Source organism: Bubalus bubalis, chromosome 2 (assembly GCF_019923935.1).
Source record: "Bubalus bubalis isolate 160015118507 breed Murrah chromosome 2, NDDB_SH_1, whole genome shotgun sequence".
In the NCBI taxonomy this organism is placed as follows: Eukaryota; Metazoa; Chordata; class Mammalia; order Artiodactyla; family Bovidae; genus Bubalus; species Bubalus bubalis.
Window position 1 is genome coordinate 143,832,947 of NC_059158.1, and position 25,632 is coordinate 143,858,578.

The window sequence follows — 25,632 nt, forward strand, 5'->3', positions numbered from 1 at the left end:
GAGGACGAAGGGGCATTACTGGTATTTACGAGGAGGAAGTCATAAATACTAGATCCCCTGCAAGCATGGAACAATGCCACAGAATTAACAACCAGAGTCCCATGTCACACATGAATTTTTAATGTCCTTATATGGAAAATCATATAGCTGGGAATTTCTGTTTATAACAATCTGAGTTTCAAACTCAATAACTCCATTTTACATATAAGCACAAAGTATTTCTGTGTAATTTTGATATTCAATGACTATTCCAGGAATGCTATTTACTTACCAGAAATTGAGGGAAGCCTGCACAATCTGTTCAACATTTACCAAGAATTACTCATTACATTGGGAAATCATTTCGCCAATGGAAAATCAGCTTGAAGTATAAAAAAAATTTGCCAATACCAAAACTGGTAGCATCAGTGTGCACTCTGTCACATGTAAGTAAATGATAAGAGTTTTGAAACTGCTTTTAACAGAATTAAGAACTAAATACTAATAATGAAAAGAAATGAAAGGCTGGAATTTCACTGAGTTTCATTAACACAGATTGTGTTAAAATATTTCAACTGCTTGTCTTTCAGAGTTATTTAAAATACAGCACAATGAAAATCTATAATGTAAAAAGTCAAATGTAAAAATCATTTTATTACTACCTAACCCCATGCTACAAGGCAGAGAATAATTCTGTCACTGCAGTTACAAATAAAAGTCATTTTATTTGCAAGAATTTTGCACTTCTTCATTTTCTTTTCTTTGGTAATATATAAATTGTATCAGCACATTATTCCTACTTCATTTAAGGTTATTTCCCTTTTATTAGTTACTATATAGAGGTGTGTGTTTTGTCTGTTATGATGTGTCATAGTATGTTTTAACTCTGGGTCCACTCATATTTCTTTCTTTTTCCTGTAAAAATGACTTCTGATCTTCTCCCTTTTCTTAAATCCAAAGTTCTTATTGTAAGTAAGTGTAGGATTTGACTATTTTTTCATTGTGTCTTTTAATACAGTTTTTAAATGGCCAACCACTTAAAAACGAAAATATATACATTAAAATATCATAAATTACTTTTGGCTATTTCTCCCTCGTACTAGGTGATAGGGCATTAAAATCACTATAAGGGGGGGCGTAGGTAAGTTATATTATTTATGAATTTCATTTGGGATAGTAAAGATAATGTTATAAATTATTTGTTACAAGATATGGGTATTGGGGCTGAAAGGACTGAGCACTGCTGCCTCAGTGGAAGAGATGACAATGCGGATATGATTAGTAAGTGTGGCTGGTACTTAGGAGCTTAGGGGACAGGCCAGAAGTAAGGTTGGAGAAAGTTTTTCACTAAGCAGGATATAACCCAGTAGTGACTTGTGAAATCAATTCACTGGGTTACTACCAGTATTTTTAAAGGACAGGAAGGGAGGGAGGAAGAGGAGGAGGGGAGAAGGAGAGGTCAGAGGAAATCTTATTCAACTGGGGGGGGGGGTGGGAATTTTTTTTTCAATGCTTCATAGATGACCCTGAAACAGCACTGTCTAATGGAAAAACAATATGAGCTACAAATATAACATTTTCTAGTAACTGCATTTTTTAAAAAAGTAAAAAGAAAATGGTGAAATAAACTAATATTAGCATCTTTTATTTATTTTTTTGTACTAAGTCTTTTAAGTCCAGCATGTATTTTTATCTTTATAGTGCATCTCCATTTGGATTAACATTTGGAGTGTTCAATAGCCTCATCTGGCTAGTGGTCACCGCATGGAACAGCACAGCTCTAAAACATCCAGGTTCGTTAATCAATGACCAGAGGAAACATTTTTAAAGAAATTAGGTTTCAGTTAAGCACTGGTACAGAAGTCATATGCTTGATATCCCCATTCTGAAGAACAGTTAAATTTAGTAATAGTTTGAGAAATTTACAGAAGCCCTTAGCTTAAGAACAAAAAAGAAAGTATGTGGTTCAGGTTCCAATACAAAATTTCTTTATACCAGATACACTATCACCAACACAATCTTACCATGAGTATTAATATGTAATGGTACTGTATCATATGGTTGTTCATGTTTCTGCTCATGTATTTTTTAAGCCTGGTTTAATTTTTATTCAAAAAATTGAGATATATGACAAGGTTTAACCATCAGTTGTTCTAAAGAATGCATTCCTCTTCATTGATACTTCAGTAGTCCCAATGGACATGATTACAGAACTTACAGGTGTCAGTTCAGCCTGTTCTTCTGTGAAGTCAATATGACGCTTGGCCTGCTTGCTGGGACATCTCAGAGAAATAGCATGCTGTGAAAATGCAGGAAGGAAGAAAATGATAGGTAAAGGAGGTGGAAAAGGGCAGTTCTCATTACCATGCAGGAAGAGAAAAGATCACTGAAATGAACTGTTGAAACAAAATAGTAATGAAAAGTTGCATGCACCTCATTGCATTGTGCAGAAATAGAAAAGGTAAGAACCTGATGATCCTAGCTCTTTACAATTTAAAGATAACCTCACTCTTCTTCTGGACAGTAGAGCTCTATGGCAGAACTACCCAGAAATACCTTGTCCAGTACCAATTCATAATTCTGAACTTCAAATGGGCCTTAACTGCTGTTTGGCAGCACTCGCTCTCTTCTCTCCTCTCTATCATTCCCTCTAAGCTTGTTCTAAGTAGTTTCCAAGTTCTTCAAGTTCCTGGTTTCACTCTTTCACCTCTTCATATGCCCTCACTTCCCTCCATTACTAAGGAAACCACACCAATCTATCCTGACAATCTTCATCTCTAAAAGGTATCCTACAGCTATGTCCATATTCTCATCCTTCTCTCCAGTTCCATGAGTTAATACCTGCTTCTCCCCTCCAAAGCTACACCATGTCCTAGATCCCACTCATTCCCCCTCTAATATCCCAGTCTCTGACACTCAACTGGTCCAGCTTATTGGGGATGGGAAGGACGGAAAAATATTCTTTTGAGTACCCTCCTCTTGTTAAATTATTATTTTCTACTTTTTACTGCCAAGTTTCCCGAATTCAGCTACAGTGTACCTCTTGCACTTATAATTCCCTGCAATCTAGCATCCACCTTTCTTCTCCAAAGTCTTCATCCTTTGAGTTGTAATGCATCCTGGAATTCATTCTCAAAGTCATCAATGACCTTTTAACCAAAGTTACTGTCTTTCCTCTTAGAGTACTTGCCTTAATGTACTAAAATTGCTTTGGTTGTCTGTTCTGACATCCCTCTCCTCATACAATAAATTATAATCTCATAAAGACACTGTGTATTATGTTCACAGTTTTATCCCTTACAGCCCAACACAGTGTCCAGGTACTCCAGCATTTATGGAATGTATGAATAACTATTTCTTCTTGGCTCTCATGCCACAGGCTTGGCCAGACCAAGACTGATTTTGCTTTCCTCTCTCTATATTTTCTCACTCAACATATTCTATAACACTGTGTCAGTCACCACATCAATGGGAGGCCTATCAAATCTATATTGCCAATATCCTCACTCTTACGAATTGAGTACTTAAGTATTAACAGCTAAAAGGGCATGAAAAAATGCAACCAACTCTCAACTGGTTCAGGGGAAAAAAAATATATATATATAAAATAATACAGTAAATGTGGCAAAATGTTAAATTAGTGAACATGAGTAAGAGTTTCATGAGTTCTTTGTACTATTTTTTCAAATTTGTCTAAGCTTGACATTATCTCAAAATAAAAAGTTAAAAAATAAATCTATTCTCACTAGGCTCAGTCTCACACAAGCTCCCATCATATTTCCAAATGCTTACTGGCTAGGTAAAAAAAAATCATAATCTAAGGTGTTCAACAAGAGATGGCTACATGCCATGTTAAACAGTATGATGGAAACTTATTAGTTATTGAAATTCAACACATCCTTACCAAAAATGAATATACACATGGGAAGTATCAAAGACAATGTGAACCAATTTTTAAATCTTTACTGAATTTGTTACACTATTGCTTGTTTTATGTTTGTTTGCCTTTTTTTTTTTTTTTTTTTTTGGGCTAAGAGGCATATCTTAGCTGCCCGACCAGGGATTGAACTTGTACCCCTTGCACTGGAAGGTGAAATCTTAACCACTGAACCACCAGGGAAGTCCCCAATTTTACCTTGTCTTTATCACTACTTTCATAAATCTAAAATCTGTGTTTACGTGAATGTGAAGGTCAACTCACATAAACTTTGCTCTACACCATCTCAGTTTCAAAAAGTTTCATTTGTTACAAAGCTATCATGTTCTCTATCAATCTCTCAAAAACTCCACAAATCTCTGCAAAGTAAGTTATGAATCACTACTTTCTTGAACTGAACCTATAACGTGTACCATTTATGAGCCAGAATCTTGTTGGGGAGGATGTGTAGAAAAGCAGTGATCTGAAATATGAGCCATAATCAAGAAACGAATGACCTTCAACCAGAGTCGTGGTTACAAAATACAACATTTTCTTTTGGTAGCTAACACTTTAGATAACAACTGGAAAAAAGTGGAGGTTTGTGAACGCATATTAATGTTTCAATAAAACAGATTTACATCCATCTTATACTGAGGTTATGTGCTCTTCATGAATATTAAAAATAAATATAGCATGACGGTTAAGAATCCAGACCCTTATGGGGTGGCCAGAGTGCCTGGGTTCAAGCCCCACCCCAGGAAATGTCCTGGCAATATGACTCTGGGCTTATTACTTAACCTGTTTCCTCATGTGTAAAATGGTGTAATGATAGCATTTATCTCCAAATGTTACTATAAAAATTAAAGGAGTAATAATAACATTATTATTAGTAGAAGAATGGGAAACCACCAGCCATCATTTGAATTTTATTTAAACCTCAATTCATTTAGATTACAGCCAGCTTATAGTTGTTAAATTTTAACAACACATTCAGGAATATACTAAAACACCACCAGATGGGGATGTTACTACATAAATCTCTTTGCCTTTTTTCTACTGCCCATGTAGTTCTGTCTCTAGGCTTGGATCTGAGACGCACTGGCTGGTCTAGCCTTGTCTAGATTCTCCTTCAATTTTATGATGAAGTAGCAAGGTAATGCTGTAGGAGCTCTACAACCAGACTGCCTGGGTTCAAATCCTCGGGAAAGTTACCTAGTCACTTTCTGCTTTAGTTCCTTTCATTGTAAAATAGTGGTAATGGTACCTATTCTCAAGGCTCTGTACAAATTCAGTGTTAAGATATATAAAGCACCATGCCCAGCACAGAATAAGCAATAACACAGTAGCTGATATTATTTTCTATTTCCCCTCCTCTTCTCTTTATTCCTCTCCTAGATATTTAACTGGCCATTATATAGGCAGTATAAGGTTCTTTACCAGCTCTCCCAACACAAAACAAAACAGACTTAAAACCAAATAAAAATGCTTTTTCGCTTTCGGGTATCTAAAATCCACAAAACAAGGATCAGGGCATATATGCCAGTGTTGACTGGGTGGTGTGTTTGTACCTATCCCTTCTATTACCTTCCTAGGCCAGTGAAATCTAGAATTAAAACACCAAGTTGGTACATGTGGATAAATTTCAGTGAGATGCAGCAACATAGCCATTAGAATTTTAGGAAAAACGTAGTTGTAATAACTAGTAACTCCAATCTTTCAAATACACAGGCCTCTTAAAATTTCAGAAAGCCCTGAGCTTCCATCTAGTTATTATCTCAGAGCAAAAAGTTGATTTTTGAGAATAACTTGGGACCTCAAGGCCAATGCCACCTGATATTACAACAAACACAATTGCTGTTTTCTTTCCAATATCTCAAGATTTCTGCACACATTTATTCTTGAAATAGTTCTGGAAAGTGAAAGAAGTAAAGGAATTACACTGAAGCTATCATATGCTATGTTGCATATCACAAGTTATTAACACACTGGTATATCCATAGAGATTTCATTAAAAAAAAACCCTATACACATGAGGGGGGTGGGGAAAACCACAACATTGAAAAGCTTTAGTAGCTCAGATATTTAGGAATTTCTCCTATCAAAATATTTACAATACATCATCAAATATTCTTAAAGATTCAGCAAAACTTTTTGAACCTACCATAAGCTTCAGTAAATGTTTCTAAAAGCATTTTCATTTTAAAAATATATTTTTGTGTATAAGATTCCAAATTCAGAGGAATTGCTAGTTTAAATCCCACCGGAGAATAAATATACAGGTATATTATAGCATTAACCTTTTTATCAGTAAACCCTACTTTATATAAAATTTATAACATGCAATTACTGTTTAAGTTTGCAAACTGCTGTCTTATTAAAAAGTATTGTTTTATCTTTTAATGTGAATAAAAGTACCAGTAAGTCAACTGTAACATTTATTTCACGTTGCTATAGTCTTTATTAGAATTTACTTCAGCTACAATGAATTCTAAATTTAAAAACAGCAAATGAACACTACTGATGGATTTCTTAAGAACACTAAAATTATTCTGTAATTCATTTTTATGTTTATCCATAGAATAAACTCATATTTTTATGCTAAATCAAACATTCAGGAAATAATCATTTTTGATGATCAGCTTCACTTTACTTTTAAGATACTGATAAAAGCTGGGAGGCAAATGTTATAGTTTTGGAATTCAAAAACAGACTTCCCAGTTATTTGACCTAGTTAATCCCCTCTTTGGAATAATGCCCCTACCAAAGGGATAGTTGGAGAATTAAATGAAATAACATATGTGAAGTGCCTGAAAGCACAGTATTTCAACAAAAGTCAAGAAAGAAAGGCAAGAGAAAAAGACTTACTCTTCCTGATGTGAAATAATACTATGCCTAGCCCTGTTGGTTTCAGAGAGCAAGGAGGTAGAAAGAAAAGCTATAAAATTACTTTGTTTTCAGATGGGCGGTTTGAATACCCACATCCCCAAGATGCAATAGTACCAATCTCAAATTGATTTTTCTAACTGGTATTAGTGTCACTAAACTTCAGTGAGAGTAACTATTCTGTCCTAGGTTTCTTTAGAACAGGTATAATTACTGCCTCTAAAGAACTTAGAGGTGTCTAAAAAAAAGTTTCACTATCAGATTTTCATATGCTACTTCACCTGAAGCACTCTTGTCTAACCATCTTGAAAGAAAACTGCTGATAATTTTAGAGTACAGAACTTCTAGACAAAGATGAATTGAACACGTGCATATATTTAAATGCTTGTTCAAATATCTGATTGCTTCTCTTTTGAGCCAAATAATGTTCTAGGTGCTAAAGATACATTAGGAATCATAGAAAAATTTTGAAAATTCCTCTCCTCATGGAGCTTACATTCAAGTGGAAAAGACACACAAGCAAAATTTTTAGAGTAAAATAAAGTCAAATATATACTATTCTAAATGGTGATAAACAGAAAAATAAAGCAGAAAAGGGAGATAACAGGCTTCCTTGGTGGTCCAGTGGCTGGAAATCCACCTGACAAGGCAGGGAACACAGATTCGGCCCCTGGTCTGAGAAGATCCCACACACCGTGGGACAGTCAAGCCCTCCTACCACAACTCCTGAGCCCCTGTGCCTAGAGCCTGTGCTCTGAGTCACCACAACGAGAAGCCCACACACCACAACAGAGTAGCCCCTGCTTGCTCCAACTAGAGAACAGACAAGCGCAGCAATGAGGACCCCGTGCAGCCATAAACAAATAAAAAATTTTTAAGAAAAGGGAGGTAAGTACTCACAGGACAGAGGAAGAAGAACTCATTTAAAACAGGGTGATCACAGAAGGCCTCACTGGAAAAGTGACATGTGAGCAAACTCCTGAAGGCAGTAAAGGGGTATTGTCATGAGGAAGTGTATCCAGGCGGGGGTGGGGGGCAGGTAAAAGGGCTCTTAAGTAGGCTCTGACTATTGGCAAAGAACAGATAGAGCAAGAGAGGGAGGGAAGAAAGGAATGTAGGGGCAAGCCATAGAAAGCCCATCTGGTAAGGCCCTGCAGGGATTTGGGTTTGAAAACAGGTAAGATAAAAAGCCTTTGGGTTTGAAAACAGGAGGGGCAAGATCTGACTTACCTTTAATAGGACCACTCAGGGCTGCCACGGGGATAACAGACTGTTAAAGGAATGGTGAACACAGAAGACTAGTTATGTGTCTCAAGACGATGTTGGCCTGATGGCAGTGAAGGTGGTGGGAAGTGATCAAGTCTGGATATATTCTGAAGTTAAGGCAACAAAATCGGCTGCTGGATTGGAAGGAGGATGGGGAATCAAAGAGGAGATAAAGACTCTAAGCATTTTACTGATAAACTGGAAGGACATAATAGCCGTTAACTGAGATGGAGAAGACTGTGGGAGGAATAAGTTTGGGAGAAAAGATTGGGACTTCAGTTTTAGACCAGTTAAATCTGAGTTACTTTTCAGATGACCAAATAGAGGCGTTGATTAGAAAGAGGATGCATGAGCCTGGAGTTCAGGGAGAGACACTGGCTAAAGAAACCTGTATTCCCTTGAATCTAAAGATGTTTAATGCTGGTCCTTTCTTGATCTTTATCAGAAACTGTCAACAGACAGCTTTGCACAACACGGTGTTACTGCCGTATTGCTGACAGTGAGTGATAGATGCTAACTGACTTTTGAACATGGCTTCTCAACCTTGATGGTATTTTGGGTCAGATAATTTTGTTGTGGGGGCTGTCCTATTGTAGGATTTTAGCAGCACCCCTGGCCTCTACTTACTGGACATCAGTACCACCCTTCTATCACTGATGACCAAAAATGTCTCCAGACATTTCTGAGTGTCTCCTGGGAGACAAACTAGGTTCTAGTTGAGAACCACTGTTATAGAGGGATTAGGATGTAAGGGGGGTTAGTGTACCTTAAATAAATGAGATGGGGATTAAAACTGGGTAGTTGTCAGTGTATAAGATCACCAAAGGAGTAGACAGAGAGAAGGGCAGTCTGACGCCTGCACTGTGGGGCACTCCACGGCTAAGAGACTACAGACAGGAGAAGGAGACTATGAATGGCCAATGAGGCAGTTCTACTCCCTCCATAAATCCCGCTAAAACAAAGAAAAAGGATTTTGTTGTTGCTGTTGTGTTAAAGACAAACTCATGAGAAGACATGACAAAAATCTGGAAGCTAGAAGCATCTGGTTGAGTGTACACAACTCAGCATGCCCAAGGAAAGCTGAATGCTAAGTCAAAACTGGAGAAAAGCAGAGAAGCACCCCAATTTACATTTTGTAACCTCAAAGCGAAGCAGCAGAAGTGAAGGTGGGACTAAAAGCAGGATTGGCTGAAAGCATATTTAAGAAAGCAGTTAATTCCCAGATTTCTCCTGCCACCAGCAGTGGTCTCAGGTTCAGACTGATATTCATTCATAGGACCAAGAGACCACAGCTTGGCACCAGGCTCACTTAGTTCTGCAGAAAGACAGTGTGCTAGCATGCGACAACGCTATCTTCAGAAGGGATTTACACAACCCACCAGGGGCCTTTATGGACCATTGTAAGAGAAAGAGATCATGTGAATAAGCACAGACATCACCCTGGCCTAGGGAAACTTCACACTCCACAGGAAGCAGCCGTGCATTTTGAAGCCAATGTGTGTAGATTCCAGAGTCGCTGGAGGCATATGTTCATGCTCACTTACAAGAGTCACATACTGCACACCATGATCAAGCACAGTGTCTTTTCATAGGCTTCTAGAGTTCACTCACAGTCTTCCTGGTCCATATGCAATCACCAATCAGGGTCAATTTACAATAAACAATATTACTTGGATACATTCTATATTAATCAAGTTTCTAGTAAAAGAATGCCAGGAAAAGGAAAATCCAAGGTTATTTCCCATGGGGTAAAAAAAAAGGCTCAGATCTGCTATTGTTAAATCTTTCTATTTAACACAGTGATTCTCAAATGGGGGCAATTTTGCCTCCAGGGAACATGTACCAATGTCTGGAGACTTTATAATTAGAAGGATGTATGCAGTTATGGCAGTCTTCCCTGGTGGCTCAGAAGGCAAAGCATCTATTTGCCTGCAATGCGGGAGACCTGGGTTTGATCCCTGGGGTGGGAAGACCCCCTGGAGGAGGGCATGGCAACCCACTCCAGTGTTCTCGCCTGGAGAATCCCCATGGACCGAGGAACCTGGCAGGCTATAGTCCGTGGGGTTGCAAAGAGTCAGACACAACTGAGCGACTAAGCACAGCACAGCACAGCACAGGACATTCAGTTCTGACACCTAGCAGATAGGTGCCAGGATGCAGCTAACCATTCTACAAATGCACAGAAGAGCTCCCTACAACAATTATCTGGCCCGGCACATGAACAGTGATGATGGGTGAGAAACCCTGACCTCGAACGATTAAATGGAAGGTCGTGATGAGGACCATTCCATACTCCATGCCTTCTTTCCCAAAGGGCTGTAAAGCCCTGACCACAAAGTACATGCCCTCCATGCAGGGGACTGGAAGAGTCTTCCGTGGAGCAGCTTACCCACCTGAGAGAAAAGACCTAAGAATGATGATACTAGAATAAAGATTTCAAAAGACAAAAAAGAATTTTAAGAAGATGAAACTAATAAACACCAATTTTATTCAAACCAAATAAAAGATTTAATCAGCTGGGAGAAAGTTTAGAGTTGAAATAGTAATAAGCATACAAAAAACTATTTTATATTTTAAAGAATTCCAGGAAAAGCAAAAGGTAATGTCCCCAAAAGGGAATGTAATGAAAGTATATACAGTTTAGTAGTGAACTGCAAGTATACAGGTCATGATAATATAAACACTGAATAGTTACCCAACCAAAATAAATTGGAAGGGGAGGGGAGAAAAGAGGGGAACTGTCTAAGGAGCGCTATATCCTAATTAGCTATATCCTCATTTTCCAGAGTGAGAAGTCAGTCAGTAACACAAACAACCGAAGGAAAAAAAAAATCAAGATACAGCAACATAACTGTAGATTTAATGATAGGTAAATACACCAAGAATCAGCTAAAAGAGTAGAAAGCGCTTACCCCTGGGAGCAGAATACAGCATGCATGTGTGCCATGCGCAGCAGTTTTTTCTTTTTTTTGGTAACAAGTCTCTTTAGAACTTCATGACTCTTTAACTCCATGCATGAAAAACTAAAGTATTTTTTAAAAAACTGTATTTGAGTCTGGAGGCAATTTAATACATGGGGCTGGGATCTAGTAAGCCTCCTTCAGTTTTTTTGTCTTGAATCAGAACAGACTAGATCCAGAAAAAAAGTATACTGAAACAAGTTCCAGATTTGTTAAACCACTTTTCTACCCATCTTGGCAAGGCAAAAAAACAGGCTGATGGAAAAAACTTTAACTCCTTTCCTTGTTTTTTCCTGGCTTACTCACCAAACTTTACATTAGGTCTTATCTTAAAATATTATATCATTGTACACTGGCATCCTTGCCCATGGATACCACTAGATACCATGTGAAGTGTTTGCTAGGAGAAGACTTCACTTTTTACTTTATTTGCTCTTCAACTGTTACTTATAAAAAGTGTGCTTTTACTGAGGGAACTTTTATAAGGAATGTATTTTACAGATGGAAACATACACCAAGATTCTTAATTAGTTCATAACCTGCCCCCATGCCTCTTGACCCAACTCAAAATAATATGATTGAAAAGAAAGAACATACAAAACACAGAATAAACAAGAAAGCAGATCTCTAATAAAATATTACTCATATCCCAACAGGTAAGTCTAATAGATGTAAGTGATACATGCTAAGGAGCTGGTGCTAAAGATAATGCCCAGGTTTCACAATGGAGAAAGCAGTTTTCTACAGAATATAAACCATTTAGAAAAGTCTCATTAAATAAACAAAGATTTATTCTTCGGTATAATTAGCTAACTTCCTTTACAAGCAACAAAACTCAAATTTATCTTCAAATTCAGAGTGAAGCTAGGTAAATGAGTGGATACCAAGAGTTAGTGACTAATAGAAATTGACCAACTAAATTAAATCAATGTAACAGATACAAATTTTGAATTCTCTACAAGTCCTTAAACAATGTTTTGTAAGATTTTAACTTAGTTCTGATTAATACAAATTATTTTACTCTATTAGAGAGCATTGTAGACATAAACTGAACGGAAGGCTGGTTTTATTCTGCCCCATCCCTTTTCTTTTTTCTTGCTGCTACCTTATAACAAAATTGCTTTCTCCTTGATGAACAAAACTCAATTTAAAAAAATTCTCCTTTATCAAGTTCAGCTTTTGCTAAACTTATTTCATCACAAATCCATTCCTTATCCTCACTGCCATATCAGAAAAACTTCATCTTTTAAAATCTGTTCATGTCTATTATATCACTTTTGACACTCTGAACCACAGTATGAAGAAGGCAGACTATGTACTATTAGTTCCACTTTACTTATGAGAAACTTAGGTTCACAAGACTGAATAACTCATTTAGGACCAATGGGTAGTGACATTTGGAACCAAGTTTTCTGACTCCAAGTCAAGTGGTTCTTTCCACCACACTGCATCAACTCTTTGATACTAAAATGGAGTAAATGCTGAGAACTTATAATCTAGGAGAACTATAATGGGGATATGAACCATTTTCTCAAGTGCCCATTTTATAATAAACATATTAAAAAGCAATTATCAGCTTAATAGCTATCATAATTCTGTAAAATATCAAATATAAATCACATTTCAAGCTTCTTAATAATATGATACAACTGACATTAATTTAAGGACTTCAAATAGTCATAAGACTATAACCAAAAAAACTAAATTTTTTCTTTATCATCTTTGTGACACTGCTGTATCTGGTAATACATTCTTTCTACAGTCTGATTTTAAAACTTAGCTCAGAGGTATTTCTGATAAATTTTAAGTGTAGGAAAAAAACAAGAAAGTTTATTAGAACAGGATGGAAAAAATACCATTGCCTCCTTAATATTAAAATAACAGGGAAGAAAGTTTCATCCACTTACCTCAGTAATTGGCTGCCCCTGATGTGTCAAATCCAGTTCTTGAGGGCGTGCTACTTTATCAATATCCAAAGAGTCCATGCTGGAGGTTGCAGAAGTGATGCTTGAACGAGAGGAGTTACTAATAGAGCGTACCTCAGCATCACTCACTGTGCCCGCTGACGCTGTTCTCCTGTGCTGATTAGTTACTAAGGGCTTAGTATCTTCTAGCACAGACTGCTGAGCAGCCTCATCCATGCTCAAGGAGGCCTGTTCTAGCTGTGCGGTGATGTCATCCAGGGAGTAGTTGGCATGAGACGGTTTAGTTATCCTATTGGACGAAGAAGACAGTCCTTTCAAGGTGCCATGTTTTGATGTATGTCGGCTAGTGGGTAACTTCTGAGTGGCCTTTGTTTCTGTGATTTGACGCTTAGTATTTCCAGCACCGATACTGCTGAGCTCCTGCTCTATTGAGCAAAGATCGGCCATTAGGGCATCCAGATCCACAGTTTCTCCCTGATTCAGAGCTTCTGCAATGTTTCCAGAACACAATGAATTAGAATTTACACATTCTACTATAAATCAGTCAACAAATGCAGGAGGAAAAGCAAAAAAAAAAAAAAAAAAAATCACCTTATTGGGCATAAAGCCTATCAAATACCACAGTTCTAACAGTTTTTTGTTCATTTTAAACTCCAAGAGAAAATTTCAGAAGCAAAGAGCCCATCTTTTAAGATTTGTGGTAATCAATAGAGAACAAAATTATGAGTTGAAAGATAAAAAAAATAGAAAAATTTTATACTGTTCTATTAACCACATCCCTCATGCAATTTTTCACCGGAGGCTCTAAGTGTTAATATGACCATAGCCCTGGTAGAGATGTTAATACCTAAAGATCTGAGGGCATAAAAAGAAAAATGTTAAGACCTAAAAATATTACAGATTGAAATGTCAGCTCCACCAGGTATAGTTCATTAAATAAAGGCCAGAAGGGCTGATTTTTAAATTAATAACAAGTAATTTCACTGGACTTTATCCCACTGCAAATATAATAACACAATTAAGTTTGTTGTAGGATTCCATGTGAGGATATACTTTGTCAATTACTAATAACTAGGAAACTAGTTATATTCCAGTTAGTTTTTTTCTCTGATAATCTGAATTAGTAATAAAATGCACAAATCAAGAAATATAAGAACTCAGTTGTTATGCATATATAGTTTTTATATTGAGCTATTTGGAATTGTTGTTGTATTATTCCACATTATATAACTTAACAATACTATTTTACATTTCATTTTCAATTACATCTTACCATTCAAGTTGTATATGGAGAAGCGATAAGAAAAATTGGCCATGTTGGTTTCCTGGCGAAGAGGAGATCTTTTTATTGGTTCCGTGGGCTTGTCAGAATCCAAACTCTTTTTAAAAAGAAAGTTTAATGAGTCATATTAAATTCAGGTCTCAATTATAATAAAAGATGAATAAAGTTTATTCTATGATTAAGTGAACTGTCATGTAATAGTTAATAAAATCCAGGTTCTTCTAAGTATTAGCCTTGAGGAAAAGCATAATTGGTTTTCACATAATTTTGGTTATAGTTTTTTCAATTTTTAGATATATGCTTACTTAAGGCACATGACACAGTCATAATTCAGAGTAAATATCTTCCCAAATACAACGAGTATAGTGGCTGAGCTCATTTTACATAAATTCACTATACAATAAGGTAGGTACATGAATATGGGATGTGAGGATAAGAAATAAAAAGGAATAACGTAGAGAATTTTGTTATCTCTTTCCTCAAAGGAATTTGTTTTTGGTCCAACTTAACCACATTCTTAGAATGAAATACTCTGAAGATAAGGTACAATTCTGGACTCAAAATTATGAGAGCCACGATCTTAACAGAAAGTGGCTGTAACTTCAAACAATGATAGAATATCCTGTTCTTTTCATGTTCTATCAAGGTGAGTGTAAACTATAACCCAGCTATACTGCCTGTGCTAAGTTTACAATCACATTCTACACTTTAGGGTAGGGTGTTTTGTAAGTTAACTCACCACCTCTTTAAATGACCCTTTTTTTCTCTCCAACCTTTCTACAATAAGGAAAATAAGGTGGTTACAACAAAGAAATTCAGGGAAAGGGTCAGTAGTTATTCAGTGTATTTTTAACTATGCAAATATCAGGATTAGTCTTTCAAATTTTTAATTTCTCTAATTATCAAATAGATTTTAAATGAAAAAGAATGTTGAACAATCTTTTTGTAGAATCACAGAATTAGATAGAGTGTTATCTTTTTTATTCATTTGTTTAAACTGAATCCATTTAGATATTATCTATCCAGTTTTTAAAGCTATCATCTGAAGGAGATCCACAAGTGTTCAGTGCTTTATTTCAAAGTTTAATGAAACAGCTAGGAAATTCTTCTTTAACCTCAAACCTAATTTTTCCACTACAAGTTAAGGCCTAATTCTCCTTCTCTCAGTGGAAATGAAGAGTGATAGGTAGGTAATGTTTTCAGTAAAACCTGAAAATAATTTAGGACATATTAAAAGTCAATCTATTTATCAGTTCAAATAAACAAATGCTTATTATAATTATCTGCTGTGTCCGTGGTGCTGGAGCAGAAAGGGAAATGATAGGAAATATTCCTTGATGCCAAGAAATGGGTACTTTAGTGGAGTGGTTTTTTTTAACCTTTTTTATTTTTTCAGTGGTGGTGGAATTGGGTTTGGAGTGGATGTCATTGAGAATATGATAAAAGCCATGAAACTTCTTGCAGAAAAATGCAAATACGTACAAAATTTTACAAGCAATTTCAGAAGATTCAACAACCACTAGAAACTTAAAAATTATTTAATATAAAGTTGAAAAACCATTAACATTGTATGATACAGGTGCATGGATGACTGTGGCGAACTAAAATAATCAATTCTGAAGTTTTAGCCACTAACTTAGTGAAATATTTTTTTGAAAATTTCCAAAGTGTTAAAAAGTAACTTACCAGCAGTGAGGGATGGGGCTTCCCAGGTGACACTAGTGGTAAAGAACCTGCCTGACAAAGACAATGTAGGAGATATAAGAGACACAGGTTCGATCCCTGGGTCAGGAAGACACCCTGGAGGAGGAAATGGCAACCCACTCAAGTATTCGTCCTGGAGAATTCCGTGGACAGAGGAGCCTGGCAGGCTCAAGTCCATGGAGTTGCAATGACTGAAGTGACTTAGCATGCATGCACAGCAGTGAGCAATATTCTCCAACAGTTTTAACCTGTTTTCTCTGTAAGACAGCTTCATACATAAAAAAGGATGGTCAAAGCATTAATTTAGGACCCAGCTTTTTTTGATGAATGGCTCTTACTTGTGTATGTCAGGGGATTTAAAATATACAGAAGGTTTATACAAATATACATAAGATTTTCCTGTATTCAGTAGAAAGGTTACCTATAGTGCAGCAGCATCAAGTCTACTCCACCTAGAGTAGCTAGGCTTGTATCTGCCTGTCTTTCCTCTTTTTTGGCCTCTCCCCAAGGATGGACAATAAAACACACAGTCAAGGAAACCCCTGGGAGTTCCCTGGGTGCCTAGTGTTAGAATTCCAGGCTTTCACTGCTGTGGCCCAGGTTCAATCCCTGATCAGGGAACCGAGATCCTGCCAGCTGTGCAGCATAGCCAAAAACAAACAAACAAACAAAATGGAAACCCCACCCACGACAACTGGCTCTCACATACTTTCCTTCATTATTATTTTCTATTTCCGCTCCTTTACTTCCTCAGCACAGAACTGCACAGCCTAGTCATCATCTCTATGCCAAAATCACCGCTTTTTTTAAAAAAAATTAAGAATTAAACTAAAATTGGGTTTGGTAACTACAGAAGAAAAGAGCTTTATCACCACAAATGTTATTTCTCCTGACTGGAGATGAAGAGAATGACCTTATGAAATCCTGTGCTGTGCTGGTTGTGCTTAGTCATCCGTTGTGTCTGACTCTTTGCAACCCCACGGACTGTAGCCCACCAGGCTCCTCTGTCCACGGAATTCTCCAGCAAGAACACTGGAGTGGGTTGCCATGCTCTTCTCCAGGGGATCTTCCCAACCCAGGGATCAAACCCAGGTCTCCAGTATTGCAGGTGGATTCTCTGCCATCTGAGCCACCAGGGAAGCCCAAGAATACTAGGGTGGGTAGCCAATCCTTTCTCCAGGGGATCTTCCTGACCCAGGAATCAAACTGGGATCTCCTGCATTGCAGGAGGGTTCTTTACCAGCCAAGCTACCAGAGCAGCCCTAGTAAGAGTGAAAGCGTTCTTCTCAAAACTCATCATTAACAGGTTATGGTCACAAACATGTCTGCCTTTCAAAATGATCTAACAAGAATTACATGAACAGTTTCTCAGTTTCAATTCCAGAATGATATGGAAAGAGATACAGAAAAAAACTGGTACTTTAAGTTTCCACTTTACCATCTACTCTGCTACTGGTTAATGAATTTCGTACTTAAGCAATTTAAACAAAAAGTTCTTCCCAGAGATATTAGTTAAGGGTGAATGAAATAAGTCTTGTTCTAATGTTTTCATTGTTGTAAAGTTGTGTGCATGCTTGTTCATGCTGACTTTGTGACCCTATGGACTACAGCCTGCCAGGCTCCTCTGTCCATGGGGTTTTCCAGGCAAGAGTACTGGAGCAGGCTGCCATTTTTTACTCCAGGGGATCTTCCCAACTCAGGGATCAAACCTACATCTCCTGCTGCATCTCCTGTGTGTCCTGCATTGTCAGGTGGATTCTTTACCACTGAGCCACCTGGGAAACCCATCATAAAGTTAAAGTTGTTTAAAAAAAAAAAAAAAAAGTTGTTTAATACCGTTAATTAACTATCTTCATATATATTGAATATAATGTATTAACCAGGGTAGTAATAGTATTTGCTTTTATTCTAAAAAGTGATATTGTTTAGAGGACAAAATAATTCTTTAAAAAACAAAAACAAAGATCCAATAAAAGAAAATGAAAAAACTTTGCCGCTGTTTTAAAATAAAGCCAGGGATGAAACTTCGTCAGTATTCTGGGATCATGTAATAGAAAATATCTGCATGTGAGGATACCATTTATGTTGTAAAATGTGTTCACTCCACTGTTACGAAATAGGATTTCCTAAAATTTAGATTTTTACATTTTAGGCTTTAAAACTTTTTAGCCAGCAACTCAATTTATAAAACAGATTTTAGAAATCCCTCTAGATACACAGAACTTCTGTCAAAAGCATTAAAAAAAAAAACCTCCTTAAACTAACCACAGAAGAGAGTATCTTGTGTACCTAGAGTTACTATTCATTTACTTGTTAATGTTTTGGACATTTTCTCTTTATAGCAGTATTTTAAAACATAACCTGTGTTCATATCCTGAGGTCTACACAGTAAAATTTGAACACTTAGTGATGACTTAAAATTCTCAACCAGCTTTTCAAGCACTGTTTCTAACCTGAGTGAGTTTGTCTAGCTCCCCTAGCCAGGCTCCAAACATTTTGTCTAGGTCCTGATCTTCCTTGTCACTGTCTTCTTCAGCACCATGGTCAATTTCTTCATCCGACAGCTGCTCCATCTGAAATACAGATATGTGTATAACGAACAATTATATGATAAACTTGAAAAATCATGCAGTTTATGTTCTCATATATATTCAAACCTTGAAAACCAAAGACTATATTATAAAAGGAAACTTGAAGTCATAAATGTAGATAAGGTTGACAAATGAGTAGAAATGAGCAATTAAGTCTCAAATTTTTAGGAAAACAAACTATCAGATAATACTTTGGCCACCTGATGCAAAGAGCTGACTCATTGGAAAAGACCCTGATGCTGGGAAAGACTGAGGGCAGGAGGAGAAGGGGACGACAGAGGATGAGATGGTTGGATGGCATCACCAACTCAATGGACATGGGTTTGGGTGGACTCCGGGAGTTGGTGATGGACAGGGAGGCCTGGCGTGCTGCGGTTCATGGGGTCGAAAACGAGTCAGACATGACTGAGTGACTGAACTGAGTCAGAAGTAATGATTTTTAAATCACAAATCACTCCCATTAATCAGAGGATATTACGGTAGTACAGTTCTCTCCACTAATAGATCTTGCAACACACCAAATAGCACAGAAAAATAATTTCAGAAGACTTTAGTAAGTTATTATCTTACTTATTCTGTAAAAATCCATTCAAATAAGTATCTCACCCAAAAAGCATTTCACAGAAAAGACAATGCAAAATCTTGAATCTATTAATAGTTCAGTTTGTTGAATTTGTTCTTCCATCTTATCCTTCCTTTCTAACCATTTAAAAATTCAAGGAACTAAAACTCAAATAGAAAACGTCAGAAAATTAGAATTGAATACATTAAATTCATATACAAAATTTCCTACATGTGGTGACTTTTCATATTTAAGTCCCCTGAAAGAAGAGATATTTTCTTTTTTCCCATTAATAAAATGGTATCTGACATGGAATTTGCATATTATTTTGTGAAGGGAGAAAAAGTTATATAAAACAAAGATCAATGACTGACCAGATATTTAAAATTCTTTAAGATTAATCTGATTAATATAAAATATTTCATTATTAAAGGCTCTAAGAAATCTTCAGTAACACTTAAGCTTTTTTTTTAAATCAACATATCCCAAATTTACTTGACCACATTATCTTTTCCTTCTATTTGGAGCAATACCTATTAACTTTCTAGAGACATAATGAATATCTTCATTGTACATGCCATACTCTTGACTCACATTTACAAAGACACACATTTTGTTCCAGTGGATCTGGGCAATATTCAGAATATAACCTGTCAGCTAGCTTGAACAATTTTTCAGAGTAAAGATATCCTTAATCCAGAATAAGAATTTGTATACATCTTATACTTCCAAAGCAGCAATCCACAAAATTACCTGTGATCCTTATATGTAGTTATGAGATACATAAGGAATTTAACTATATAATTAGACACCATGAAGTTAAACTTTAAACCTGATTTTATTATATAAAATTTTATAGAAATGGTCAAGCAAATACTGTTGCAAAATCAAAACTGAATTTAGCTCTAATGATGTTGAAAATCAGATATTCCACTTAACCAATTAAGAAATTCTCATTTCTTAATTTCACTACTGTAAGAATGTTTATTTCAGGGCATTCTACCTTGACAAATGGAACATGAATCAACTAATTCTCAAAGGCATACTTGTGGCTCTTAAAGAGATTTGGTTTTTATAGTTAACTTGTATTAATACTATTTCTAAGGTTTTTATTTAGTGTTGAATTATTTGCAGATCAATCTCAATAGAAACCTGTTATTATATTTCATTAAGTTAGCTACTTATGAAAAACAAAAAAGTGCAAAGAAAAAGCTCATCTGATCAGGCTTACTTAATTACTCAAGTAATGCTAGTTTGAGAACATCAAAGAGCAGTAATACTCGGTTTTCCTAATGAGGGCCAACAAGCAACAGAACTTGAAATCTAACAGTCAACTTCCCTTTCCTCTGTAATCTTCAAAACTAAACACACTGGAATAACCCAAAAGCAAAGATATTCGAGGAGGAATTCTGCTTTAATATAATAAACACTTATGCTTGCACTTCCCTCTGAGCACACACTGTAAATGTCCAAAAAGAAGATACTACACTGGAAAAATGAAACATCAGGAATATAATTTTATAGTGCAACACAAAACAGTTCAAAATGAATATGAGTATTTTAAATTATCATGGATCCAAATAGAATTCTTCACACCAAAGTTTGGTGTGTTTTGTGAGTTTTTTATTATTATTCAAACCCAGTAATTATTTGGACTTTAAAATTTTTCTTTAAATATTTTAATAGTTTTATTTTTATCTAGACAACTACTGACTCAAGGAACATATGACTTAAGGAACAATGACAGAGTCATGAAATAAATGAAAAATTTGAAAAAACGATTAGACTTTTACCATTTATGTAACTTTTGCTAATTTTGTCCTTTTCTTGAATTTCTGTCACCACATGGGTTATTTTATCTAAATGAACTTTACATTTTATTCAGATACTTCTCCATAAAAATTTAGGTCCTACTACATTTCTGGAATCAAGATTGCCAGGAGAAATATCAATAACCTCAGATATGCAGATGACACCACCCTTATGGCAGAAAGTGAAGAGGAACTAAAGAGCCTCTTGATGAAAAGTGAAACAGGAGAGTAAAAAATTTGGCTTAAAACTCAACATTCAGAAAACGAAGATCATGGCATCCAGTCCCATCACTTAATGGGAAATAGATGGAGAAACAGTGGAAACAGTGTCCGACTTTATTTTTCGGGCTCCAAAATCACTGCAGATGGTGACTGCAGCCATGAAATTAAAAGACGCTTACTCCTTGGAAGGAAAGTTATGTCCAACCTAGATAGCATATTCAAAAGCAGAGACATTACTTTGCCAACAAAGGTCCGTCTAGTCAAGGCTATGGTTTTTCCAGTGGTCATGTATGGATGTGAGAGTTGGACTGTGAAGAAAGCTGAGAGCCAAAGAATTGATGCTTTTGGACTGTGGTGTTGGAGAAGGCTCTTGAGAGTCCTTTGGGCTGCAAGGACACCCAGCCAGTCCATCCTAAAGAAGATCAGTCCTGGGTGTTCACTGGAAGGACTGATATTGAAGCTGAAACTCCAACACTTTGGCCACCTCATGCCAAGAGTTGACTCAATGGAAAAGACTCTGATGCTGGGAGGGATTGGGGGCAGGAGGAGAAGGGGACAACAGAGGATGAGATGGCTGGATGGCATCACCGACTTGAGGCACATGAGTTTGGATGAACTCTGGGAACTGGTGATGGACAGGGATGCCTGGTGTGCTGCAATTCACGGGGTCGCAAAGAGTCGGACACAACTGAGCGACTGAACTGAACATTTCTTAAAGGATCTACACTCTAAAACAGCACTCTCCATTCCCTGGAAGGTGATGTTAATCCTTATTCTTCTACCCCCAATACGGAATTGTTTCTATTTACTATACACAACAAATCAGGAGCCCCCAGAAAGTTTACAGGCTCTGCAGTGTCCAAAGTCAGCAAATCTGGTAAGGCGATTCATTCTTTACTATGTATCAATCCTGTCTCCAATTAAATCACAATTCCAAACCTGAATTTTCCCAACATGATATGATGCCCCTACTAGAAATGATGACAGAAGAAAATGCAAATTAAATTATACAACAGTCAACTCTCCCTCCAAACAAAAAGGGAAATTAAAAAAAAAAGAAAGAAAAAACTCATTAATTTTATTTTAAAAATGATTAGGATTTAAATGGATAGCTTCTAATGTGATGTTTTTCCTTAATGATGTGGAAATAGGCCCAAGGAAACTATAATACATACTAGAACAAATACTATTAAATTACTCTATTAAATTAGGTACTTTAGGAGGAACATTAAAGTTTCACTCAAATTCCCCACTCCATTACATCTGATGGAAACTATGTCCTTAAGGAACAAACATACCCTGCCACAAAGGAAAAGGTTTACTCTTCCAAAGTGCAGACGTACTGAACACAGAACACAACTCAGAGCTGCTACAAATCAAGAAGGCCTCGAGTGGTCCTGGTCTTCAGGGACCTCATTGACCACTCTTCCCACTCTCTCCTCCAGCGACATTTTCCTGCCCGCTGGTGTTCCTTGGAGCAGGTTGAGGGAAGGAAAGGTGCGGATTCTGTTTTGAAGTCAGATTGAGAGATGCCTGGCAAACATCCAACTGGCAAAAATGAGGAAATTAGGACCCGGGCATTAGAAAGTTTAGTTAGCTTGAGTATTATTTCAAAACCATATGTTTGTTACAGAAAATAACAGTTTAAAGCTAATAATAATTTAACTATATTTTAAACTAGTTTATTCATGAAGTGAAAATAGGAATAAGGGGGAATGATACATCATAGTTTATATGCTAGTTGGTTTCATTTCACAGATAACAGTGAATAACTGTGCTTCAATTACTACAGGTTAAAATGTGTAATACACATAGTAAGGCTCCACTAAACACAATGAATCTATCCATTTAGTATGCTTTAGTATGAACAATATTATATTATTCCCACTAAGTTTTCCATGAAGTTAATTATTCAAGCATAATTTCCCTATTAACCTTATTCTTGGAAGACATTTTGGTTTACTATTCGATTTCCTCAGCAAGATGGAATGATGATCTTTATCAAGAAGGTGGGCTTAGAATAGAGCTTAAGGACTTGAATAAACATATTCCAGGTAGGGCAAATTATAAAAAGCAAAGAAGACGGTCTGTTTTTGTGAGACCATCAAGTAAAACAAGAGGGAAGAGTCCTGAGATTTAAAAGTCAAGGACTAAGGAAGGACCAGGTCATACAAGACCTTGAAAGCCAAGCCTATTTTTTTTTCTCTCCCTCCAGAAGGCAACTAGGAAGAACTAAACACAGACATGAAGGAGGTAAGGGGAGAACTAGTGGCCAAGGGAACACGGTACCTGTATAAGTGTTATTAGAAAAGTGAAAGACCATTAGAAGGCCACTCTGGACATTAGAGAGATGTTTAGAGACAATTTAGAGAGAAATTTAGAGTTTAAAGAGAAATTAGATAGAAATTAGTCTTGAGAGGAAGTACAGCTTACACAAGTCACATACTTGGAGTGGCACCCTAGCTATATACCATGTATTTTTCTTGCCACTCTAAGTATGTGACTTGTGTAAGAAATTAGTCTCAAGACTAATTTCTATCTAATTTATCTTTAAATTCTAAACTCTAAATGGCTTAACATTTCTGGAGCATAGGATGTGTGCTGTAGACCCATGGAAAATAGGGCTGGAGAGCAGGTGGGGCAACATTAAAAGCCACATCAAAGTTTGGACTTGATGCCACACAGCAATGTTTTTCCAGGTGTGGTCTGCTGATGACCTGCATGAAAATTACCTAGGGTGCTTCTTCTTAAAGTCAGCTTTTAAATGGCCTGCCAAAGGTCTATTGACTAGTAATTTCCAAGAGTGGAACATTTTTAACAATTCCCCCAGGGCTTTGCTTATACCCACAAAAGTCTGAGAACTGCAAGAGTATGTCATAACTACTGGGAGGACTTCCCAGACAAAAGCAATGCAGTTTTGCATGACCACAATTTGGTTAAAGGCAGAACACTCTAAATAAGCACTCGCGAAGACCATAAAGAAACTAAGCAGCACCACAATCTCCTAAGAAATGTAACACAACCCAATTACTCCTCCTCCATGGAAGAAGCAAGTTCCATGCTTCTTCTCAGAATTATTTAGAATTTCAGTTCTTTATGCCCAGTTAGGTTTCAATAGCTCGAACACAAAAACAGTTTTGAAAACACCACCTATGCTGCTTTAATTTGATAAATAATTCTAAAGAAAAACAGGCACCAGAGAAGAGGGGCTGTGAAGACTTCCAGGTTCAAGGAGTGCCCCCAACTGTGTAAGATACAACTCTTGCAAAATAAAGGCAAGAGGAAGGAAACCTACATCAGACAAAAGAAACAATAAGGAAAAAAGCTCTGTTAAATTTAGTAAGGCAAAAAAAAAGAGGAAGAGAACCCATCAAAAGGAGGGAGGAAGTCAGAGCCGAGAAGGAAAAGGAGAGAAACAGGACACAACAAAATGTAAAATGAAGTGAGAACTGTGGGGGATAGAGGGCTATGAACTAACTCATTGGAATAAGGCACCAAAAAAAAAAAAAAAAAAAAGAATAAGGCACCAAAAGGGATGTTTCTCTCTGGACCTAAAACTCAGTTCTGTTGTGAACTACACAGTAGCATGTGCAAACTGCCCAAATGGGAACTGAGAACTTAATAAACCAATTGAAAACAGTATAAAGGCAAGGTTGGTAGAAAAGGAGAAAATAATAAACCAATTGAGTTTACATGAGCTCTTTACAGAGTCAAGATATTAAACATGTGTGTAGAGCAACATTTTCCTCAGGTTTTACCTTTTAACTTTGTTGGACTTTTTTAACGCACTACTAAACTTTTTCAAGTTATTAAATGTAATGAAAACATTCTTACACTCTTTTGTTCAGTAAATTCTTCTCCACCCAGAAGCCAGATAAATGTTTATATAAATTTTGTTTTATTTTGCTATTCATTCTTTAATGCAGTTACTACATTTTCACATGGGTAGCTTAGTTTCAGACAAAATGTGAAAGGGAGAACCTAAACTGATTTTCCCCAAAATTCTAAATTTCCCATGCTTGGTATAGTTTCTTAATTTATATATCTATGCTTTATGAAGAAGAGCATATGGAGAAGGCAATAGCACCCCACTCCAGTACTCTTGCCTAGAAAATCCCATGGACGGAGGAGCCTAGTAGGCTGCAGTCCATGAGTCGCTAAGAGTTGGACACGACTGAGCAACTTCACTTTCACTTTTCAGATTCATACATTGGAGAAGGAACTGGCAACCCACTCCAGTGTTCTTGCCTGGAGAATCCCAAGGATGGGGGAGCCTGGTGGGCTGCCATCTATGGGGTCGCACAGAGTCGGACACGACTGAAGCGACTTAGCAGCAGTAGCAGCATGCTCTATGCACACACTAGGTTCTTTTTTTGAGGATCATCTTCCAGTGTGAGCCTTTTCTCAAGTAAACATTACTTTATTCATGTTATTAATTTATAAATCTGATGAGTTTTTTTTTTTTTTAAATCAGAAGTTCCTTTCTGTATATTCAATCACTTAAATTTTCTCTGGAGGTTAGTACCCC

General features: G+C 36.7%; 1 protein-coding gene across 7 annotated transcripts in view; it reads right to left on the minus strand.

Annotated features, from left to right (window-relative positions):
- The window catches only part of RAPH1 (Ras association (RalGDS/AF-6) and pleckstrin homology domains 1), a 102,903-nt gene that overhangs the window by 42,567 nt on the left and 34,704 nt on the right, over nt 1–25,632 (minus strand). For 5 of the 7 annotated variants that reach the window (XM_045164467.1, XM_045164471.1, XM_045164468.1 and 2 more), the window contains exons 2-5: nt 18,372–18,491; nt 14,206–14,311; nt 12,915–13,420; nt 2,198–2,278 (exon numbers count right to left, since the gene is read on the minus strand). In XM_045164467.1, coding sequence (XP_045020402.1) covers nt 2,198–2,278; nt 12,915–13,420; nt 14,206–14,311; nt 18,372–18,491 — 813 coding nt within the window. The remainder of the gene's footprint in view (nt 1–2,197; nt 2,279–12,914; nt 13,421–14,205; nt 14,312–18,371; nt 18,492–25,632) is intronic. The other 2 variants (XM_045164473.1, XM_045164477.1) reach the window with 1 other exon arrangement.